Genomic DNA, 20076 nt, shown 5'->3' with positions numbered 1-20076 from the left:
AATGCTATGGTTGGGTTTTACCTTAATGATCTTTAGTAGTTGCAGACGCTTGCTAGAGTTCCAATCATAAGTGCATATGATCCAAGTAGAGAAAGTATGTTAGCTTATGCCTCTCCCTCAAATAAAATTGCAATAATGATTACCGGTCTAGTTACCGATTGCCTAGGGACAAATAACTTTCTCGTGACAAGAAGCTCTTTACTAAAACTAATTTAGTCGTGTCTTTATCTAAACAGCCCCTAGTCTTTATTTACGTGCTTTTTATATTCTTGCAAACCTATCCAAAAACACCTACAAAGTACTTCTAGTTTCATACTTGTTCTAGGTAAAGCGAACGTCAAGCGTGCGTAGAGTTGTATCGGTGGTCAATAGAACTTGAGGGAATATTTGTTCTACCTTTAGCTCCTCGTTGGGTTCGACACTCTTACTTATCGAAAGAGGCTACAATTGATCCCCTATACTTGTGGGTTATCAAGACCTTTTTCTGGCGCAGTTGCCGGGGAACAATAGCGTGGGGTGAATATTCTCGTGTGTGCTTGTTTTCTTTATCACTAAGTAATTTTTATTTTGTTGTTTTAGTTGTTCTCTATCTTTAGTTATGGATATGGAACACGAAATACCAAAAAAATTAGGTGTACTTGCTACTCATGGAGATGAGGAACCTCCTAAAACCCTCGATGCTCGTTATGTGACAGATATTATGTACTACTTTAATAATCCTGAGAAAACCCCATTCAACTTTATAATGGGAGTAACGTTGGATCAACGTGAATACTTTATGGATTATCGCTTGACTCAAAAAGGGAAATTATTATGGGATCAAATTTATATGTTGTATTGGTATGCTAGGCAACTATGCTTGAGATATGATTATACTTGTTGCTCTAGGATGAAGTCTCCACACCTTCCCTTTTCTTTAATGATAATAAAACCTTAGCTTCTTATGCTAATGGTATATATGATTACTATGATGTGGAACAAATAGAAGAATTTGTTGCTTTTATGGGTGCTTATGAAATTGAATCTATGTTTAAAGAGTTTGAAGATTTTGATGATGCTGTTTATAGACCTGAAAATTTAGCTATCCTCAAATATTGCTATGAGAATTATGAATACAATTCTGATATTAATGCACTTATTGAGAAAGTCTCCGCTGTCCAAGAAGAGATTAATATTTTGCAGGAATCTATGGAAGAAGAAATTGATGAAACTGTGAGCTCATTGGATGAAAAAGATGATGAGGAGAGCGAAGAACAAAAGGAGGAAGAGTGGATTAGTTACCCGTGCCCAGCTTCTAATGAGAGTAACTCTTCAACTCATACATTGTTTAATTTCCCTTCGTGCTTACCGAAGGATGATTGCTATGATGACTGTTATGATCTCGTTGATTCTCTTGAAATATCCCTTTTTGATGATTCTTCCTATGCTTGTGGCCAAGATGCCAATATGAATTATGCTTATGGAGATGAACTTGCTATAGTTCCTTATGTTAAACATGAAATTGTTGCTATTGCACCCACACATGATAGTCCTATTATCTTTTTGAATTCTCCCGACTACACTATATCGAAGAAGTTTGCACTTATTAAGGATTATATTGATGGGTTGCCTTTTACCGTTGCACATGATGATTTTGATGAATATAATATGCATGTGCTTGCTGCTCCTACTTGCAATTATTATGAGAGATGAATTATATCTCCACCTCTCTATGTTTCCAACATGATAAAATTGCAAGAAACTGTTTATACTATGCATTGGCCTTTACTAGGTGTGCATGAATTGTTCTTTTATGACATGCTGATGCATAGGAAGAGAGTTAGACTTTGTCATTACATGATATATGTTACTTTGTGCTCACTACTAAATTACAAATCATTGCTAATTAAAATTGGCTTTGATATACCTTGGGATCCGGGTGGATCCATTACTTGAGCACTATATGCCTAGCTTAATGGCTTTAAAGAAAGCGCTGCCAGGGAGACAACCCGGAAGTTTTAGAGAGTCATTTATTTCTGTTGAGTGCTTTCATATAGTTTAAAAATAACAAAAATAAAGAGGGGAACCTAAAAACTTTTTTAAAAAGAAAAGCGAAAGTGAGAAGGACGAGCATTGTTAAAGTGGGAGCTAGCCTTGAACTTTGTTCATGCTCACGGAAACTTTGTGAATCTTGATTACAGAAACTTTTCAACAAAAATAATTATCCCCTTGTACAATTCCATTGTATTATAAAAATAATGTGCCAAGGTTTGCCTTTAGGATGTTTACAATGCTTGTTGGTTTGTACGGTGCAGGACAGATACTTTGGCTGTAGTGCGCGATTTTTAATTTTTTACTGGAACGTCAAACGGTTCTGATTATTTTTGCAATGTCTTGTTGTACAAATAGTTTATTTTTCCTAATTTTGCAGAATTTTCAAGTATCATAAGTATGGTGACTGTTCAGATTATTACAGACTGTTCTGTTTTAGACAGATTCTGTTTTTGATGCATAGTTTGCTTGTTTTGATGAAACTATCGATTTATATCAGTGGATTAAGCCATGGAAAAGTTATACTACAGTAGACACAATGCCAAAACAAAATATGAATTGGTTTGCAACAGTACTTAGAGTAGTGATTTGCTTTATTATACTAACGGATCTTACCGAGTTTTCTGTTGAAGTTTTGTATGGATGAAGTGTTCGATGAACGAGGAGGTCTCGATGTGAGAAGAAGGAAGAGAGGCAAGAGCTCAAGCTTGGGGATGCCCAAGGCACCCCAAGTAAATATTCAAGGAGACTCAAGCGTCTAAGCTTGGGAATGCCCCGGAAGGCATCCCCTCTTTCTTCAACAAGTATCGGTATGTTTTCGGATTCGTTTCGTTCATGCAATATGTGCAAATCTTGGAGCGTCTTTTGCATTTAGTTTTCACTTTTCTTTTATGCACCATGCTGGTATGAGATAGTCCTTGGTTTATTTATAGAATGCTCATTGCACTTCACTTATATCTTTTGAGTATGGCTTTATAGAATGCTTCATGTGCTTCACTTATATCATTTGAAGTTTGGATTGCCTGTTTCTCTTTACATAGAAAACCGCCATTTCTAGAATGCTCTTTTGCTTCACTTATATTTGTTAGAGCGTGGGCATATCTTTTGTAGAAAGAATTAAACTCTCTTGCTTCACTTATATCTATTTAGAGAGATGACAGGAATTGGTCATCACATGGTTAGTCATAAAATCCTACATAAACTTGTAGATCACTGAATATGATGTGTTTGATTCCTTGCAATAGTTTTGCGATATAGATGGTGATATTAGAGTCATGCTAGTGGGTAGTTGTGGATTGTAGAAATACTTGTGTTGAAGTTTGTGATTCCCGTAGCATGCACGTATGGTGAACCGTTATGTGATGAAGTCGGAGCATGATTTATTTATTGATTGTCTTCCTTATGAGTGGCGGTCGGGGACGAGCGATGGTATTTTCCTACCAATCTATCCCCCTAGGAGCATGCGCGTAGTACTTTGTTTCGATGACTAATAGATTTTTGCAATAAGTATGTGAGTTCTTTATGACTAATGTTGAGTCCATGGATTATACGCACTCTCACCCTTCCATCATTGCTAGCCTCTTCGGTACCGTGCATTTCCCTTTCTCACCTCGAGAGTTGGTGCAAACTTCGCCGGTGCATCCAAACCCCGTGATACGATACGCTCTATCACGCATAAGCCTCCTTATATCTTCCTCAAAACAGCCACCATACCTACCTATTATGGCATTTCCATAGCCATTCCGAGATATATTGCCATGCAACTTCCATCATCATCATATACATGACTTGAGCATTCATTGTCATATTGCTTTGCATGATCGTAAGATAGCTAGCATGATGTGTTCATGGCTTGTCCGTTTTTTGATATCTTTGCTATGCTAGATCATTGCACATCCTGGTACACTGCCAGAGGCATTCATATAGAGTCATATCCTTGGTCTAGTATCGAGTTGTAATATTGAGTTGTAAGTAAATAAAAGTGTGATGATCATCATTATTAGAGCATTGCCCTAGTGAGGAAAGGATGATGGATACTATGATTCCCCCACAAGTCGGGATGAGACTCCGGACAAAAAAAAAGAGAGAAAGGCCAAAAAAAAGAGAAGGCCAAAAAAACAAAAAAAATGAGAGAAAAAGAGAGAAGGGGCAATTTTACTATCCTTTTACCACACTTGTGCTTCAAAGTAGCACCATGTTCTTCATATAAAGAATCTCTTGAGTTATCACTTTCATATACTAGTGGGAATTTTCATTATAGAACGTGGCTTGTATATTTCAACGATGGGCTTCCTCAAATGCCCTAGGTCTTCATGAGCAAGCAAGTTGGATGCACACCCACTTAGTTTCAGTTTGAGCTTTCATATACTTATAGCTCTAGTGCATCCGTTGCATGGCAATCCCTACTCCTCACATTAACATCAATTGATGGGCGTCTCCATAGCCCGTTGATTAGCCGCGTCGATGTGAGACTTTCTCCCTTTTTGTCTTCTCCACATAACCCCCATCATCATATTCTATTCCACCTATAGTGCTATATCCATGGCTCACGCTCATGTATTGCGTGAAAGTTGAAAAGGTTTGAGAACGTCAAAAGTATGAAACAATTGCTTGGCTTGTCATCGGGGTTGTGCATGATGTGAATATTTTGTGTGGTGAAGATGGAGCATAGCCAGACAATATGATTTTGTAGGGATAACTTTCTTTGGTCTTGTTATTTTGAAAAGACATGATTGCTTTATTAGTAGGCTTGAAGTATTATTACTTTTATGTCAAATGATAAACTATTGCTTTGAATCATTCGTGTCTTAATATTCATGCCATGATTAGACATAAGATCAAGATTATGCTAGGTAGCATTCCACATCAAAAATTATCTTTTTATCATTTACCTACTCGAGGACGAGCAGGAATTAAGCTTGGAGATGTTGATACGTCTCCGTCGTATCTATAATTTTTGATTGTTCCATGCCAATATTATTCAACTTTCATATACTTTTGGCAACTTTTTATACTATTTTTGGGACTAACATATTGATCCAGTGCCCAGTGCCAGTTCCCGTTTGTTGCATGTTTTTGTTCCGCAGAATATCCATATCAAACGGAATCCAAACGGGATAAAAACGGACGGAGATTATTTTTGGAATATTTGGAAAATTTCGGAAGAAAAATCCACGCGAGACGGTGCCCGAGGTGGCCACGAGGCAGGGGGCGCGCCCCAGACCCTCGTGGGCCACCCGTAAGGCGGTTGATGCCCTTCTTCGGTCGCAAGAAAGCTAATTTTTGGGGAAAAATCACGGCGAAGGTTTCAGTCCAATCGGAGTTACGGATCTCCATATATACACGAAACGGTGAAAGGGCGGCAGAGAAGAACGCAGAAACAGAGAGAGACAGAGAGACAGATCCAATCTCGGAGGGGCTCTCGCCCCTCCCACGCCATGGAGGCCAAGGACCAAAGGGGAAACCCTTCTCCCATCTAGGGAGGAGGTCAAGGAAGAAGAAGATGAAGGGCCCCCCTCTCCCCTTCTCTTCCGGTGGCGCCGGAACGCCGCCGTGGCCATCATCATCACCGCAATCTTCACCAACAACTTCACCGCCATCATCACCAACTCTTCCCCCCTCTATGCAGTGGTGTAACCTCTCTCTTACCCGCTGTAATCTCTACTTAAACATGGTGCTCAACGCTATATATTATTTCCCAATGATGTATGGCTATCCTATGATGTTTGAGTAGATCTGTTTTGTCCTATGGGTTATTTGATGATCAAGATTGGTTTGAGTTGCATGTTTTATTATTGGTGCTGTCCTATGGTGCTCTCCGTGTCGCGCAAGCGTGAGGGATTCCCGCTGTAGGGTTTGCAATATGTTCATGATTTGCTTATGGTGGGTAGCGTGAGTGACAAAAGCACAGACCTGAGTAAGTAGGTTGTTTGCGTATGGGATAAAGAGGATTTGATGCTTTAATGCTATGGTTGGGTTTTACCTTAATGATCTTTAGTAGTTGCGGACGCTTGCTAGAGTTCCAATCATAAGTGCATATGATCCAAGTACAGAAAGTATGTTAGCTTATGCCTCTCCCTCAAATAAAATTGCAATAATGATTACCGGTCTAGTTATCGATTGCCTAGGGACAAATAACTTTCTCGTGACAAGAAGCTCTTTACTAAAACTAATTTAGTCGTGTCTTTATCTAAACAGCCCCTAGTCTTTATTTACGTGCTCTTTATATTCTTGCAAACCTATCCAAAAACACCTACAAAGTACTTCTAGTTTCATACTTGTTCTAGGTAAAGCGAACGTCAAGCGTGCGTAGAGTTGTATCGGTGGTCGATAGAACTTGAGGGAATATTTGTTCTACCTTTAGCTCCTCGTTGGGTTCGACACTCTTACTTATCGAAAGAGGCTACAATTGATCCCCTATACTTGTGGGTTATCAGTGACGCGTTCACCTACATCTTTTACGCCATCTACCCCGGAAAGGGAAAAAAATCCACTGTCTGGTGCACTCCGCCCAACCATGTTGTCGTCTGGACAACCGCAGCTAGCACATGCACTATACCACATTGTGCATAGACAAGGCTCCTCCCTTATGCTCCACCACCGTAGACACGCGCTCGTCCTCCCCTGAGCCTATCTGTCTAGTTCGCGCGCTCCGCCCGACCATGCCATAGTCCGGACGGGCGCCGCCAGCACATCCGTGCCGCCACGTTGTGCACAATCATGGCTGCCACCTCATGCTTAACGACCATTGCAACGTGCTCGTCCTCACTGATTACGACGTCGAGATCATTTGGAACTCCACCGCCAACGACAGTGACATGCGGGCGCGACTTTGCGACACTAGGAACCTCGCCATCGAGGACGCTCGGAGTGATCATCCTGTGGCAGAATTTTGACCACCCCAACAACACCCAGCTCCCTGCTCAAATGCGTCGGTGGAGTTCATAGCGCCGGTACAGGATGGCAAGAGGAGGAAATGGTAGGCCACATCGGAGATGCGCACATACCACCTTTTTCCTGCTTAGGTCCTAACATGTGGGCCCAATCAATCAAATTTTCTGTTAAAAGAAGTTGACTGATAGACTTGGGCTCAGTGTTGAGAATTAGTTCATAAGTTGTGGTTTTGTGTTAAAAAACTTAAAAGTTATGGTAAAGTGTTATAAGTTGACCTGAAGTTGTGTTTTTTTTTAAACTCAAAAGTTGTGGTAAAGTGTTATAAGTTACCCTGAAGTTCTGGTTTTGTGTAATTAACTCAAAGCAAAACAACGAAGCACTCTGGGTCTGGGCTTGTGCCAAAATTCAACCGAAAACGAGATAGAAAAGCCCAACGAAGCCCAAGGCTTGTCGTGCGGTGTTGCTGTCGGAATCGCTTTCTGGAGAAGGAAACGGAACCAAATCAAATCGAATTTCAATCCAATGCGCAGACATCTCTACACCTCTTCCCTGTGGGAGACGGAGGCGGAGGCGGAGGCGGTGCCGGAGCAGCCGGCCCCAGGATTATTAGGAGGAGGAAGCGGTGGCGAAGGTTCTCGTTCCGCCCGCTGCTTCTCCGTGGATTCGATCTATTGATTGATACGTGCTTCCGGCGACCCGCAGGTTCGCGTCGCTCCCGATCCCCTTTCCGCGAGTTGTTCCAAACCCTTGTTCGATTCGTTTCTCAGATCTTAATCTTCTAGGGCTATTCCAGACCAATCCTCATGGCCGGCTGGACCGATTCCGGCGGCAGCCGAGGGCGAGGAGGAGGAGGCGGCGGCGGCGGCTTCGCAAACCGCGGCGGCGGCAACGCCAACAACAACACCATGTGGAGAGAGAGAACGCCACCGCAGCCGCAGCCGCAGCCTCAGCCGCCGCCGCAGCAGCAGCAACAGCAACAGCATCACCACCAACAACAGCACCATCAGCAGCAGCAGCAGCATCGCTACCGTCCTGTCAACCACAATGACCACTCCTCGCAGCACCCGCGCCACCCACCGGCGGGGGAGCTGGACCGACACCAAGGGCAGGGAGGCTCCTCCACTTCCACCCGGCGCCTGCGGCCAAATCGTCCACCACAGCCTCGCCCCACCTTCACAGACCACAAGCCGTCTCCTACCTCCACACCCAATGCCAACGAACCCGACGACAAGGCCAGGCGCAATGCTGCCAATTTCGAGTGCAACGTCTGCTTCGACATGGCGGACGACCCCGTCGTCACCAAGTGCGGCCATCTCTTCTGCTGGGACTGCCTCTACCAGTGGCTCCATGTCCACTCCAACCACCGCGAGTGCCCTGTCTGCAAGGGCCAGGTCGCTGACGATGCCATTATACCCATCTATGGACGTGGCGGCTCTGCAGCGTCTGTTCACGCCGCACCGCCGAGGCCCACTGGGGCCAGAGTTGAAAGCTCCAGACAGCAGCAGCTGCAGCAGTTTGCTGCTTCCAACTTGAATATGATGATGGACGAAGATGATGAAGACGACGACCCCTTTCTCGAGGAGATTAGTCTTCGCTTTGGAGTTAACTCGCTGAGAGGTGGTATGATGATCATACCCGATGATGACATCGAACAAGATTATGATGACTACACTGATCCCTACCTCCACCGCAACTTTGATGAGGTATATGGCCTTGATTTAATGCGACTCCCAATGTTTAGATCTGCTGACGCCGCTGAAGCCGTGATTGGCTCTTCCCGGCGACATGGTCATCATAGTGTTTTTTCTGATGACATTATGGATACATTCTTTGACAACACAACCCATCAGGAGCCAGATTTTGGTTACCGTGGTGGTCGGCGTCAGCGCGGGAGAGCAAGAGGAACAACATCTGCAGATCATTTCAACGATCACATCGTTGGCATGGTGTTGGGGAGTAGCTTGAGGATCGAGGACAGCAGCGGTGCATCTTACCGTGACACCGCTGCTGGTCCTCATCATAGTACTAATACAGGTGGTTCCTCTCGGCCTAATGGTGGATCGACCGAGAGACGAGGAAGAAGCAACCGTAATTCGAATTCCGGTGGTGGAAGAGGAACGCATAATAGCAGGAGGCAAGGAGCAAATTACAATTGATCATGGCCTGAAAGTGGCAACCAAATAAATCCAGCCTTGAATTATTCTTTCTTCTGATTCTCTGTTCTGTTACTTTTGTAGTCGCCCCATCTGGGCACCTTGATAAGCATATATTTGACTATTGGGGTGAATGTTTCTTCTTGTTGATGCAATTAACATTACATGTCTTTGCCATTGCTTGCTATATCACTTCATGGTATGATTCTATTGATGCTATAGATAATTTGATTGGAAGTACTTGGCAGAAGGTGGCCATGTTGTTGATCCTATGTAAATGTTAGTTTGATTCCTGCTTGTTGGGTAGAATTAGGAAGTAGTATGACCAGGACATGTCTCTGGAAGAAGAGTAGGACTATATAGCAAGATGGCAAAAAACTTACAAGAACTCGGCCTAGTTGGGAACTTAGGATAGAGCAAACAGACTCTAGCTCCAACAAAACACATTCAAAGGCAACTACTGTCTAAACTATCAATATCCATCTCTTTGGCAAACTTCCAGAGCTGAAATTCAAAAATGAGATTGGCCAATTCAGGCTCCTTCGCCTGGAGCGCCAGATTTCTGAAAATTGGGCACTGTGCCGTTTCCATACGCTCCTGGCGATTAAAGATAAAAAGAGTGTCAAACCCCCTCTTGCTGCACTTGGGAATCAGGATTCTAGCGTGCAGCCACTGGGGTTCTAGACTGTCAACAGGGCTTGGAGCGGGGAAGAAGTTCTGTTCTGAAGACATGGTACTAAACCTGTTGAGATCTTGCAGACAGAGATAGCAGGAAGCCATGTCATCTTGAAGGCTATGCCGGACTCTGTGATCCAGATCCTATACTGAATGCCAAGCGAAAATCTTGCAAGTGTTGGAAAAGGGGATAGCCACGACCTCTGCATCAAGCAATGAATACCATTCCTCCAGATGCAATTAGCAGTACTGAATCTAATCTGTCCGGGCGAAATCCCTGGCCGGCCGATGCCCGAGGGCGCCGTGTTCCTCCTTGGAGACGTCTGACAGGTCTAATCCCCCCACTCCCCACTCCCCCCTTCCCCCTGTTCTTCCGGGCGAAAGCCATAACTTTATTGGGCGGAGGTGGCACCGGCGCCCTCGGCGTCGTATCCTTCTTGAAGGCGCCGTTTTGGGAGGTGGGCGCTGTTGGGGTGCGGGTGGTGGTGTCGGTGGTGCCCTCTGTCCTAGCTGCTGCTTTTCCTCCTCTGGTTGCTGGACGTGAGGAGCAGTGGTGTTCTGCTTGAGGAGAAGCGTCGGTGGCTCGTCTTGGGGGTGTGCTGACCCACTGTATGTGGCCATTTTCCGGCGGCATCCACCATTGTTCTTGGGGAACTTTACCATCTCGTGACGGTACGGCACCTTCGATCCAGGCGAGGAGGTTGTGGCCTCCTTCGAAAATGGATGTTGTTGGATGTGCCGTGCCGGGGTCTGTAGTAGCTTGGTGATGGCATTCCCCTATGGTGCGGGTCTGCCTTTCTCCTCTTGAGCCAGCGTGTTATTGTTCTCGGCGCTTTGTTCACGGAGGAGGACCTCGGCGTCGACGACTTCATGCTTCATTGCTGCTTTCCAGCGCCTTTGTATATTTCCGCTCTGTGTTTTATTTCTCGCTGCCTCTAGGTGTATGCTTGAAATCCTGGCCGGTTGATTGCTTTGTTAGTTCAAAGCCGAGCTAGGCTCAAGCCCTATCTCAGGCTCGGCCGATGCATTTTCTCTAAAAGTCTAATCTGTCCTTGGCACAACAGCTTGTAGGCAGAGATACTCTGTAAGAACCAGTTGGGCGGCTCCAGCGCCAAGAGAAGTTGTAATCCTCACCTGCATTCCTACTAGTGCTGTAGACCGCGTCCCAAAGCCGATCGAACATACTAGTCCTGGACAAGGCCGGCGGTGGAAGGAGGGCTACCAGCAATGCCCAATCGAATCATCAAATGGACACGCTCTTTTGCATCACCACGACAATGAACTCAAACGACTAGGAAATACGTACTCCTTGTTGTCCCAGGCTAGGAGTATATGGTAAACAAAAGGAAATCATCCAGGCAGGAACTCGAACGAAAGCTTCAGTGAACTAGTAGGACTATGGTGCTAGCTAGGCTACTGACGATACAGGCAGGATTCGTCCAGGAGGAGCGGTTCAGTTGTCGTCGCCGTAGGCGAGGAAGCGGTAGCGCTCCTCGTAGGGCCCGTCGAAGTGGAGGTCCGCCTCCAGCCACTTGGGGTACCGGACCAGGTCGCCGGCGACGAAGTGCATGTACTCCTCGCCGGTGGTGGCACCCGCGGGGAGCACGCGGACCTCGCCGGCGACGATGTACACGAGCTGGTCCACCTGCCAGTCCCAGGCCAGGCGGCAGCGGCCGCCCGTGCGCCACGTCGACCACGTCTCCATCGCCCGCAGCGCCTCCACCCGCTCCTGCGCCGCCGCGCCGCGCACCACGCGCACCTTGTACACGTCCTCCACGGGGCGCCGGCCCAGCACCCGCCCGTCTGTCGCTGCTGCTGCTGCTGCCCCCGCCGCCGCCGCTAACCCGGGCCGCCTCCTCCTGCTGCTAGCGCCAGCGCCGGCCACGGGGATGCTGACCGAGATGGGAATGTGGGGGAGGCGGGCGAGATGGCACCCCGCCCAAGCCGTTCCTGCTGCCATCTCTCTCTCTCTCTCTCTCACGCGCTGACTGCTACGCTCTGGTCTCGCTTTGCCTGCCTCCTTTACCTTATCCTCCCTCGCTCGGGCTCGGCTATGGGGGGTGTAACACGGAGTTTACAAATATTTTATCAGTTTTGCTAAAGCACATCTAGATGTGCTATAAGTATTGCACATCTAAGTCCTATGTCATTGATCTTATGTTGAGATTCGTGTAGATATTTTGTTTCTGCGCATCACTGGGGAGAATGGCAATTGCGAACAATTTTTGCGGCAATTTTAGTTGTAGGAGGGTGACAATTTCTTGAGACTAACATGACAATTTCACGGTAGTGAATGCATTAATTTTTTTTACCATCATTTGATCTCGATCAAATGGCTGCGATTGCGTTCGCTGGGAGTTCTTTCTTAACGACGTTCGCTAGTTAACATTACCCTTTTAAGGGAATTTTACATTGTCAGATACAAAAGCTCGCGCATAGGTTCAGGCACTAAGTCTGAACCGGACATCATTTACACCCTGATTTCTAGTTAGCAAAGCTAGATGATGAGCTACAGTATTGCACTCTCTTCCTATCTTTCTGATAAGAAAATAATCTTGGTTCTTTAAGGGCTTGATTTCTTCAGATATTCTCCGCAACTTTTCTAAATACATCTCTTTGTTTCTGCTGACTCCAACAACAACATTACCCAACTACAGACTAGTAGGGGTCCGAGAAATATCCATTCACAATTTTCATACCTGCAGCACAGACCCTTTGCTTCAGCTTCTTCGACATGGATCTGAAGCAGCTAACACCACCATGTCCACAACACCACCAATCCAGGAAAAGCATCACATAATTTTCCATCTTTAGCCTTGGCATTCTAGCTAGTCATTCCCAACAAACCAACAAAGTAGAGTAAATACTGTGATTTCTTCAGACTAAACCACAAATATTGAGCGTGTCATGCCATCAGTAGAAAACATCAGTATTTACATTCCACAGTCCTAGAGTAGAACAGAATAGATATGCGCTTCTAACTAGGAGGAGCACCCCCTCTTCAGAAACGCATCTCCTCTTGCGAATCATTCATACTACAACAAATCTGTTGACCACATCAAAAGGCGGCCACAGGGCAGACACAAAAAGAAAAAAATGAGGTGCCAAGAAACACAGACGATCCATCCCTGTTACTCGTTACGCCGATGTCGAAGCTAACCGCCCTGTAGCTCGCATTTCATCCAGAGTCGTCGCTAGCCAGTCCAAGCCTTCGTACAGGCCATCGCCTTTAAGAGCACATGTGCCTTGGATGTGCCAGATGCGGTTGTTCAGGTCATACAGACCAAGACCCTCGCATACTTCCATCGGGGTCATTGCTCCCCTCTGCATCCACAAGACACAAAGACACTACATGATTAAGCATACAAGGAGTGAAAATAAACCTGTTTCCTAAGGCAGAATAAACTCTTCCTTTTCACAAGTGAAACTGAAAATATCAACAAAAGGCTACTTCAGCCCTACATAAATGCAGCATGTCCATATATGCAAACAATGTAAATCCCCTACAATCTGCAAACTCTTGCACGCAAGAAGCAAGTCCAAAACAAAGAGTCTTAAGGCAGAGAATTATAATCAGTTTATCTAATTCACATCTAGATGTTTTTTAAGGATGTCGCATCTAAGCTCCCACAAATATATAATGCAGCAACAAGAAACAAAAAAAAACTAGGATAAAAAAATAGACCACAAAATAGAGTGAACATCAGCTTAGATGTGAGATAACTATGTCACATCTAGATGTGTCCTAGACAGACCCAATTATAATCTACTAGTATTCTACACAAACCACACCATCTTGAACAAGTGCACGTGATACCAAAAGAAACCATGACAAGCATACCATGTCTTGCTTGTTAGCAAACACCAATAATACACTGTTGAGCATAAATGGGTCATTGATTATGGCCTGCAAGAGATAATAGATTACAGTAAGTTAGAGCACATATCACAACAGATATTACCACAGAAACAGGAACAGGTTCTCGATAAGAAATGCCATAAACCTGAAATTCAGCCCTGGCTCTTCCAATTCTATCCCTGTCGAGGGAATCGACCACATAGATCTGCAAGTTAACAAAAGCAACAGAGAAAGCTTACATCTCAAGAAAGCAGTGTCATATCACAAATCACTATGCCCCATCAACAAATCCAAGGCGAGTCTAGCATGGTCCACTAAGATGAAGGTCCTGGGCTAGGTAGGGAGATGTGTAGTAACATCCAGATACTTACCCTGTTTGGCTAACAATTCTACCATGTCTGTTTTTGGTGGCTCAGAAGCTAAGAGCAGTAACGTATGCAAATATCCATAGTAGATACTAGATAAGCTAATTGACCATCTTTCCTGCTGACTGCTACTGAACTTGTTCATAAATCAGATGGGCACAAAAGAGAAGCAAGTAAAGAATGAAACAACTAACCGGAGGAAAGGAATTTATAGCTTTAGTAGTCCTGTATGTTCCCATATATGTTGAATTGTTGCTTAAAATACAACGAAACAGCAAGCAAGCATATGGAATGAGTAATGACCAGAGCATCCGTGTTGTTGAAGTAGTGCCTCCACAAGGGCCTCAATTTCTCCTGGCCGCCCACATCCCACACAGTGAACACTACATTCTTGTACTGAACCTTCTCAACATTGAAACCTGCCCACGAACGGATTAATTAGCAAAGTAGTTCAAGGGCTTCATGTTTAGTCGGATGAAAGCACAGTGCATGAGCCCAAAATTAGTTAATAAGTTAAGAGATAGGCAGGCGGGTATGTTGTACCAATAGTGGGGACGGTGGAGAGTACTTCGCCAATGTGTAGCTTGTAGAGTATGGTGGTTTTACCGGCTGCATCCAACCCAAGCATCACCACCTAGCATAAGGCAACAGGCCATTCCATTAGAATCGAGGAGCACAACGAATTAACTTGGATCTTCGTGCCCTCTGACTCTCTGAGTATCTCTGACGAAAATAGCAACTAACATGACAGAGAAGCAGCTAGTAAGAAAGCGAGCACCATCACATCACATGGTTGATATGTAAAATCTGCTAGCAACTCACTTGTATGTATCCAGGATGAAAAAAAATCGAATCAGACAGAAACATATGAAACTAATAGTAAATCAAAGGAGGAGCGGATCGATATGTGCTCTGATTCATTCTTAAAGTCTGTCGACCGATCCATTCGCCCAACAAACTAATTAGGAGAAGAGAGGAGAAAAGAGGGCGCACCCGCATCTCCTTGTTGCCGAAGAAGGCATCGAAGAGCTTGCGAAAGGCCTGGCCCATCTCCCTCCCTCCCTGGATCAGGGGAATCTGGCCGGCTGGTCGGCCGCCGAAGAGGATGGGAACGGACCGGCTTCTGGAAGTTTCTGCGGCGTGTGTGAGGTTCGGGGAAGGATCGATCGGGCCCGCCCCTGCCTGCCTGCCTGCCTTCCTCTCGTCGAAGTCGGAGCCGGAGACGACGGGGGAGGAGGACGAGGAGGTGGAGATGCTGAGCTCACTGGCGTTGGGGGTGGTAGCGGATTCCCAAGGAATAATCTGGGCCGTCTACTTTTACGTGGGCCCCGACGACCATGTGAGCGGGTTGCAGTTAGGTTAGGTCGGGTTAAGCTATTTTTTTTTCTGCAGCTGGGTGAGGGTTTTTTCTCTCGAATGCGCACGAATGTGCCTATTATATGTTAAGTTTGCATGAGGCAACGTCTCAGTCCACTCCACGTGCACTCTAGTGTAGTAAAGTGGACCACTCGCTACTCACCCACAAAGATGCCGCCGCTAGGAAAGTACCTAGCTCCTCACCTACAAGCCTTGCTAAAAACCAAACCTCGCTTTCGAACGCAGTGCATCGTAGTACACCCCTCATGCTCGTCGTCTCCCCATAAAAAACGACCGCGTTCCGATGCTTCCAAAGCTCCCAAAGGCACATGAGGTGGATAGCACACTCCGCTTTACCGAGGCGACCGTGAGCCCCAGTCCTCAAACACCAATCCGGTAGCGAGTCTTCCATCGTCGGTGCACCATCCCTAGTGCCTAGAGCCGCATAAACCTTGTCCCAAATTCTTCTCGCAAAGACGCGGGTAATTAGCAAGTGACCAGTCGTCTCATCATGCTGATCGCAAAATGGGCATGCGGCTTGATGTGCGAGGCCTCTGCGCGCTAATCTATCAGACGTCTAGATCACCTTTTTCTTTAATAACCAATTCTAGAAATCATTTTCTTTAACAACCTAAAAGAAAAGACTAGTTTTTTCAGACATATGTGACACCCTGGATTTTGGCTTTTTCTTTTTCCTTTGTTTTTCCTTGGATTATTGCTTTGATTTGTTTTTTTGTGGCTTTGTGGTTTGAAAACTTGGGAAGAATATATCTTCCTAGGTTCCATAGTGGCTTGTCATCCTCTAAATCATCCCAAGACCCTGTCATTCCTTATCTTGGACCAATCCCAATATTCTTTTTATTGGGAATACTCCTTTTCTATTAAAGGAATAGTCCTATTTGCCCTAGGTTGTGAAGCAACCTACTCCCTCCGTCCTAAAATAACTGTCTCAACTTTGTACTAGCTCTAGTACAAAGTTGTACTAAGCTTGAGACACTTATTTTGGGACGGAGGGAGTATATTTCTGTCATTCATAAAATTCTCAGATAATTCTCATAAATTGTTTTGGTCATATCTTCCTCAAATATGGCAAAACCCTTCCTTGCCATGTTCAAAGATAATTCACCAATATTCCTTTTCCTATTCTGCCCTAAATGCCACTTTGTGAAGCAAGTGCTATTTATCTTTGCTTGCTTGACCCCAAACTTTTTGGGAACGGTAAGCATGAGAGTTTGTAGCATAACCAACAAAGATGCCATCTTGAGCTCTAGGTTCAAATTTAGACAAACGAACACCTTTCTTGAGAATGAAACACTTACAACCGAACACCCAGAAGTACTTGAGGTTGGGCTTGTTACCGGTAAGTATCTCATATGGAGTCTTTTTCAAGCCTTTGCGGAGATAGAGCCGATTGGATGCATGATGCGGTGTTGATGGCTTCGGCCCAAAAGTTGTACGGAGGTTTGAATTCCGCCATCATAGTCCTTGCCGCATCCATCAACGTCCGGTTCTTCCTCTCCGCTACACCATTTTGTTGAGGGGTATAGGGTGCGGCATATTGGTGCTTGATCCCCTCATCACTAAGAAACTCATCTAAGGTGTATTTCTTGAACTCGATGCCGTTGTCACTTCTAATCATCAAAATCTTTGCTTCATGTCGACGTTGAGCTTCATTAGCAAAGTCAATGACGGTTTGTTGGGTCTCACTCTTCCTCTTGAAGAAATATACCCAAGTGTATCTTGAGTAGTCATCCACAATCACCAAGCAATACTTTCTCCCCCCATGACTATCAAAAGATGGAGGACCAAAGAGATCCATGTGAAGGAGCTCCAAGGGCCTCTTCGAGTAGATGATAGTCGTGGGTCGGTGAGCCGTTTCATGAAGCTTTCCTTCGATACAAGCGCTGCAAGCACGGTCTTTGGCAAAACTCACATTTGTTAGCCCATGAACGTGATCCCCTTTGAGGAGACTTTGCAAAGATCTCATATTGACATGGGCTAGTTGATACGTCTCCAATGTATCTATAATTTTTGATTGTTCCATGCTGTTATATTATCAATCTTGGCTGTTTTATAATCATTTTATATCATTTTTTGGTACTAACCTATGACATAGTGCCAAGTGCCAGTTGCTGTTTTCTGCATGTATTTTACACCACAGGAAATCAATACCAAACGGAGTCCAAATGCAACGAAACTTGACAGAGAATTTTTATGGACCAGAAGACACCTAATGGGACAAGGCAGCGCCTTGGGGGGGGGTGCTCCGAGGAGAGCACAACCCACCAGGGCGCGCCAGGAGGCCCAAGCGCACCCTAGTGGGTTGTGCCCACCTCGGGTGCCCCCGTACCGGCTCTTTGCTCTATAAATACCCCAATATTCCAGAAACCCTAGGGGAGTCGACGAAAATCAATTCCAGCCGCTGTAGAGTCCAGAACCACCAGATCCAATCTAGACACCATCACGGAGGGGTTCACCACTTCCATTGGTGCCTCTCCGATGATGCTTGAGTAGTTCTTTGTAGACCTTCAGGTCCGTAGTTAGTAGCTAGATAGCTTCCTCACTCTCGCTGGATTCTAAATACAATGGTCTCTTGGAGATCCATATGATGTAACTCTTTTTGTGGTGTGTTTGTTGGGATCCGATGAACTTTGGGTTTATGATCAGATCTATCTTTTTATATCCATGAAAGTTATTTGAGTTTCTTTGATCTCTTATATGCATGATTGCTTATAGCCTCGTATTTCTTCTCCGATATTTGGGTTTTGTTTGGCCAACTTGATCTATTTATCTTGCAATGGGAAGAGGTGCTTTGTAGTGGGTTCGATCTTACGGTGCTTGATCCCAGTGACAGAAGGGGAACCGACACGTATGTATCATTGCTACTAAGGATAAAATGATGGGGTCTATCTCTACATAGATAGATCTTGTCTACATCATGTCATCGTTCTTATTGCATTACTCCGTTTCTCCACGAACTTAATACACTAGATGCATGCTGGATAGCGGTCGATGTGTGGAGTAATAGTAGTAGATGCAGGCAGGAGTCAGTCTACTAATCTTGGACGTGATGCCTATATAATGATCATTGCCTGGATATCGTCATGATTATTTGAAGTTCTATCTATTCCCAACAGTAAATTTTTTACCCACCGTTTGCTATTTTTCTCGAGAGAAGCCACTAGTGAAACCTACGACCCCCGGGTCTCTTTCTCATATTATTTGCTTTTGCGATCTATTTTTCCTTTGCTTTTATTTTCAGATTTATTAAACCAAAAATACAAAAATACCTTGCTACGTTTTATTATTATTTATTTTATTTGGCGTTCGATCTATCAATCTACTACAATTTATCTCACATCCGTTTGCCTATCTTGAGGCGTCGTTACCCGAAAGGGATTGGCAACCCCTTTAACACGTGGGTTGCGAGGATTTGTTATTTGTGTGTAGGGGCTATTTACGTTGTGTTGCTTGGTTCTCCTACTAGTTCGATAACCTTGGTTTCATTAATGAGGGAAATACCTACCACTGTTGTGCTGCATCATCCCTTCCTCTTTGGGGAAATACCGACGTAGTCCTAACAGACATCAAAAGGAAATTTTTGGTGCCGTTGTCGGGGAGGATCTTCAACATATACCTGGTTCCTAATCACAAATCTCATCTCCTCGCAATTTACATTATCTTCCATTTGCCTCTCGTTTTCCTCTCCCCCACTTCACAAAAAATTGTCGTTTTATTCGCCCCTCTTTTCCGTTCGCCGTTTTCTTGTCGGATCTGTTTTCGCGTGCGTTCTTGTTTGCGTAGTCATGATGCCTCAAAGAAAATATTATGATGTTCCTTACCCCAATATTTTGCTTGAAATTGAGAAAAGTACTAAGGAATATATGACTACACAATTTGAGCATAATAATTATTTTACCGAAGAACTTAAGGAGGACTCCATTGTGCTTGATGCTATAACAAAACAACTTGATGATATTAGTAGAGAAGTTTGCAATCTCCAATCTAAGTATGCTTTTGCCGAAAGTTTGCTAGGAAAAATATCCGATGGACAAGCTACCCTAGTAAATCAAATGACCGCTAAACCAATCTCGTTAGAAGAGGAAAATGATGATCTTAATGTGATGGGTGTTTCTTCTATTGATTCCTTGTTTAGTAAAGTTAAGATTGATGAAAAAGGGACTGGAGAAGAGTCAACTTTAGCTAGAAGGCGTCCCAATAATTTGGAGGGTCACTGGTACATGTCGGTGCTATACAAACGGTTTTTAACCCCTTTCCGCGATGACATTTGGAACCGTAGCCAAGTGAGTGTGGGCGATAGGGGGGTTCTTTCCCACACGACCCAGAAACCGTCAGGGATAGGGAGCCTTGATACATACAGTTGTCCCTATATAACCGTTTCCGATATCTCGAATATCCCAAATGCTTCATCCTTGATACTCGTTTGTGCTCGCATTGCCATCACAGTCGGAGTTTTGTGGTTTTACCTAAAACCAGGCAGATTCCAGGCACGGGAGCTTTCCAGGCAGATTCCAGGCATGGGAGTTTTACGATGCCTGGCACATCACAAACAGTTCATGATTATAAACCGTGTACGATAGGTAGACAATCACACACATTTAGTTTCCCCGCACCGTATGTGATAGTGTCTGACATCACACACGCTTTGCAAACGACAACTGTGTGCATGCTTGCACACGTTTCCTCTCTGTGAACCGTCTTGGATTATGGTGTATATCGCAAA

At 44.7% G+C, this 20076-nt stretch overlaps 3 protein-coding genes across 6 annotated transcripts; 1 reads left to right on the top strand and 2 right to left on the bottom strand.

The window, feature by feature from the left end:
• The first annotated feature begins 7365 nt into the window (after positions 1-7365).
• Positions 7366-9254, top strand: LOC109744566 (uncharacterized). Of its 4 annotated transcripts, none has more exons than XM_020303731.4 (3): positions 7366-7626; positions 7718-8627; positions 8775-9254. In XM_020303731.4, exons 2-3 carry the CDS (start codon positions 7728-7730, stop codon positions 9078-9080), a joined length of 1206 nt encoding a protein of 401 aa, XP_020159320.1. In that variant the 5' UTR covers positions 7366-7626; positions 7718-7727; the 3' UTR covers positions 9081-9254. The 4 variants fall into 4 exon arrangements, with proteins under 4 accessions (XP_020159320.1, XP_020159318.1, XP_073352560.1 ...); XM_073496459.1 differs by having other exon boundaries at positions 7431-7626; positions 7707-8627; XM_020303729.4 differs by having other exon boundaries at positions 7718-9254.
• A 1790-nt stretch (positions 9255-11044) lies between these two features.
• Positions 11045-11794, bottom strand: LOC109744573 (uncharacterized). The gene has a single exon (XM_020303739.4). It carries the CDS (start codon positions 11710-11712, stop codon positions 11206-11208), a length of 507 nt encoding a protein of 168 aa, XP_020159328.1. The 5' UTR covers positions 11713-11794; the 3' UTR covers positions 11045-11205.
• Positions 11795-12607: 813 nt separating this feature from the next.
• LOC109744564 (ADP-ribosylation factor) lies at positions 12608-15306 on the bottom strand. The gene is made up of 6 exons (XM_020303728.4): positions 14970-15306; positions 14520-14610; positions 14280-14395; positions 13757-13816; positions 13594-13659; positions 12608-13076 (listed from the first exon to the last, which is right to left on the bottom strand). Exons 1-6 carry the CDS (start codon positions 15024-15026, stop codon positions 12891-12893), a joined length of 576 nt encoding a protein of 191 aa, XP_020159317.1. The 5' UTR covers positions 15027-15306; the 3' UTR covers positions 12608-12890.
• Between the last annotated feature and the right edge of the window lie 4770 nt (positions 15307-20076).

Source organism: Aegilops tauschii, chromosome 1, assembly GCF_002575655.3.
Source record: "Aegilops tauschii subsp. strangulata cultivar AL8/78 chromosome 1, Aet v6.0, whole genome shotgun sequence".
In the NCBI taxonomy this organism is placed as follows: domain Eukaryota; kingdom Viridiplantae; phylum Streptophyta; class Magnoliopsida; order Poales; family Poaceae; genus Aegilops; species Aegilops tauschii.
The sequence above is the reverse complement of the archived record's forward strand: the minus strand, read 5'-3'. Positions and strand labels throughout refer to the sequence as shown.

Bases quoted from the DNA above. Each gene is read 5' to 3' on its own strand.
- LOC109744566 (XM_020303729.4), top strand. From the start codon at position 7,728: ATGGCCGGCTGGACCGATTCCGGCGGCAGCCGAGGGCGAGGAGGAGGA.
- LOC109744573 (XM_020303739.4), bottom strand. From the start codon at position 11,712: ATGGCAGCAGGAACGGCTTGGGCGGGGTGCCATCTCGCCCGCCTCCCC.
- LOC109744564 (XM_020303728.4), bottom strand. From the start codon at position 15,026: ATGGGCCAGGCCTTTCGCAAGCTCTTCGATGCCTTCTTCGGCAACAAG. The intron at 13,817-14,279 runs GTCATTACTCAT...GTTAACTTGCAG, and splicing joins TCAACAACACGGATGCTCTG to ATCTATGTGGTCGATTCCCT. The intron at 13,660-13,756 runs GTTTATGGCATT...TATCTCTTGCAG, and splicing joins GAGCCAGGGCTGAATTTCAG to GCCATAATCAATGACCCATT.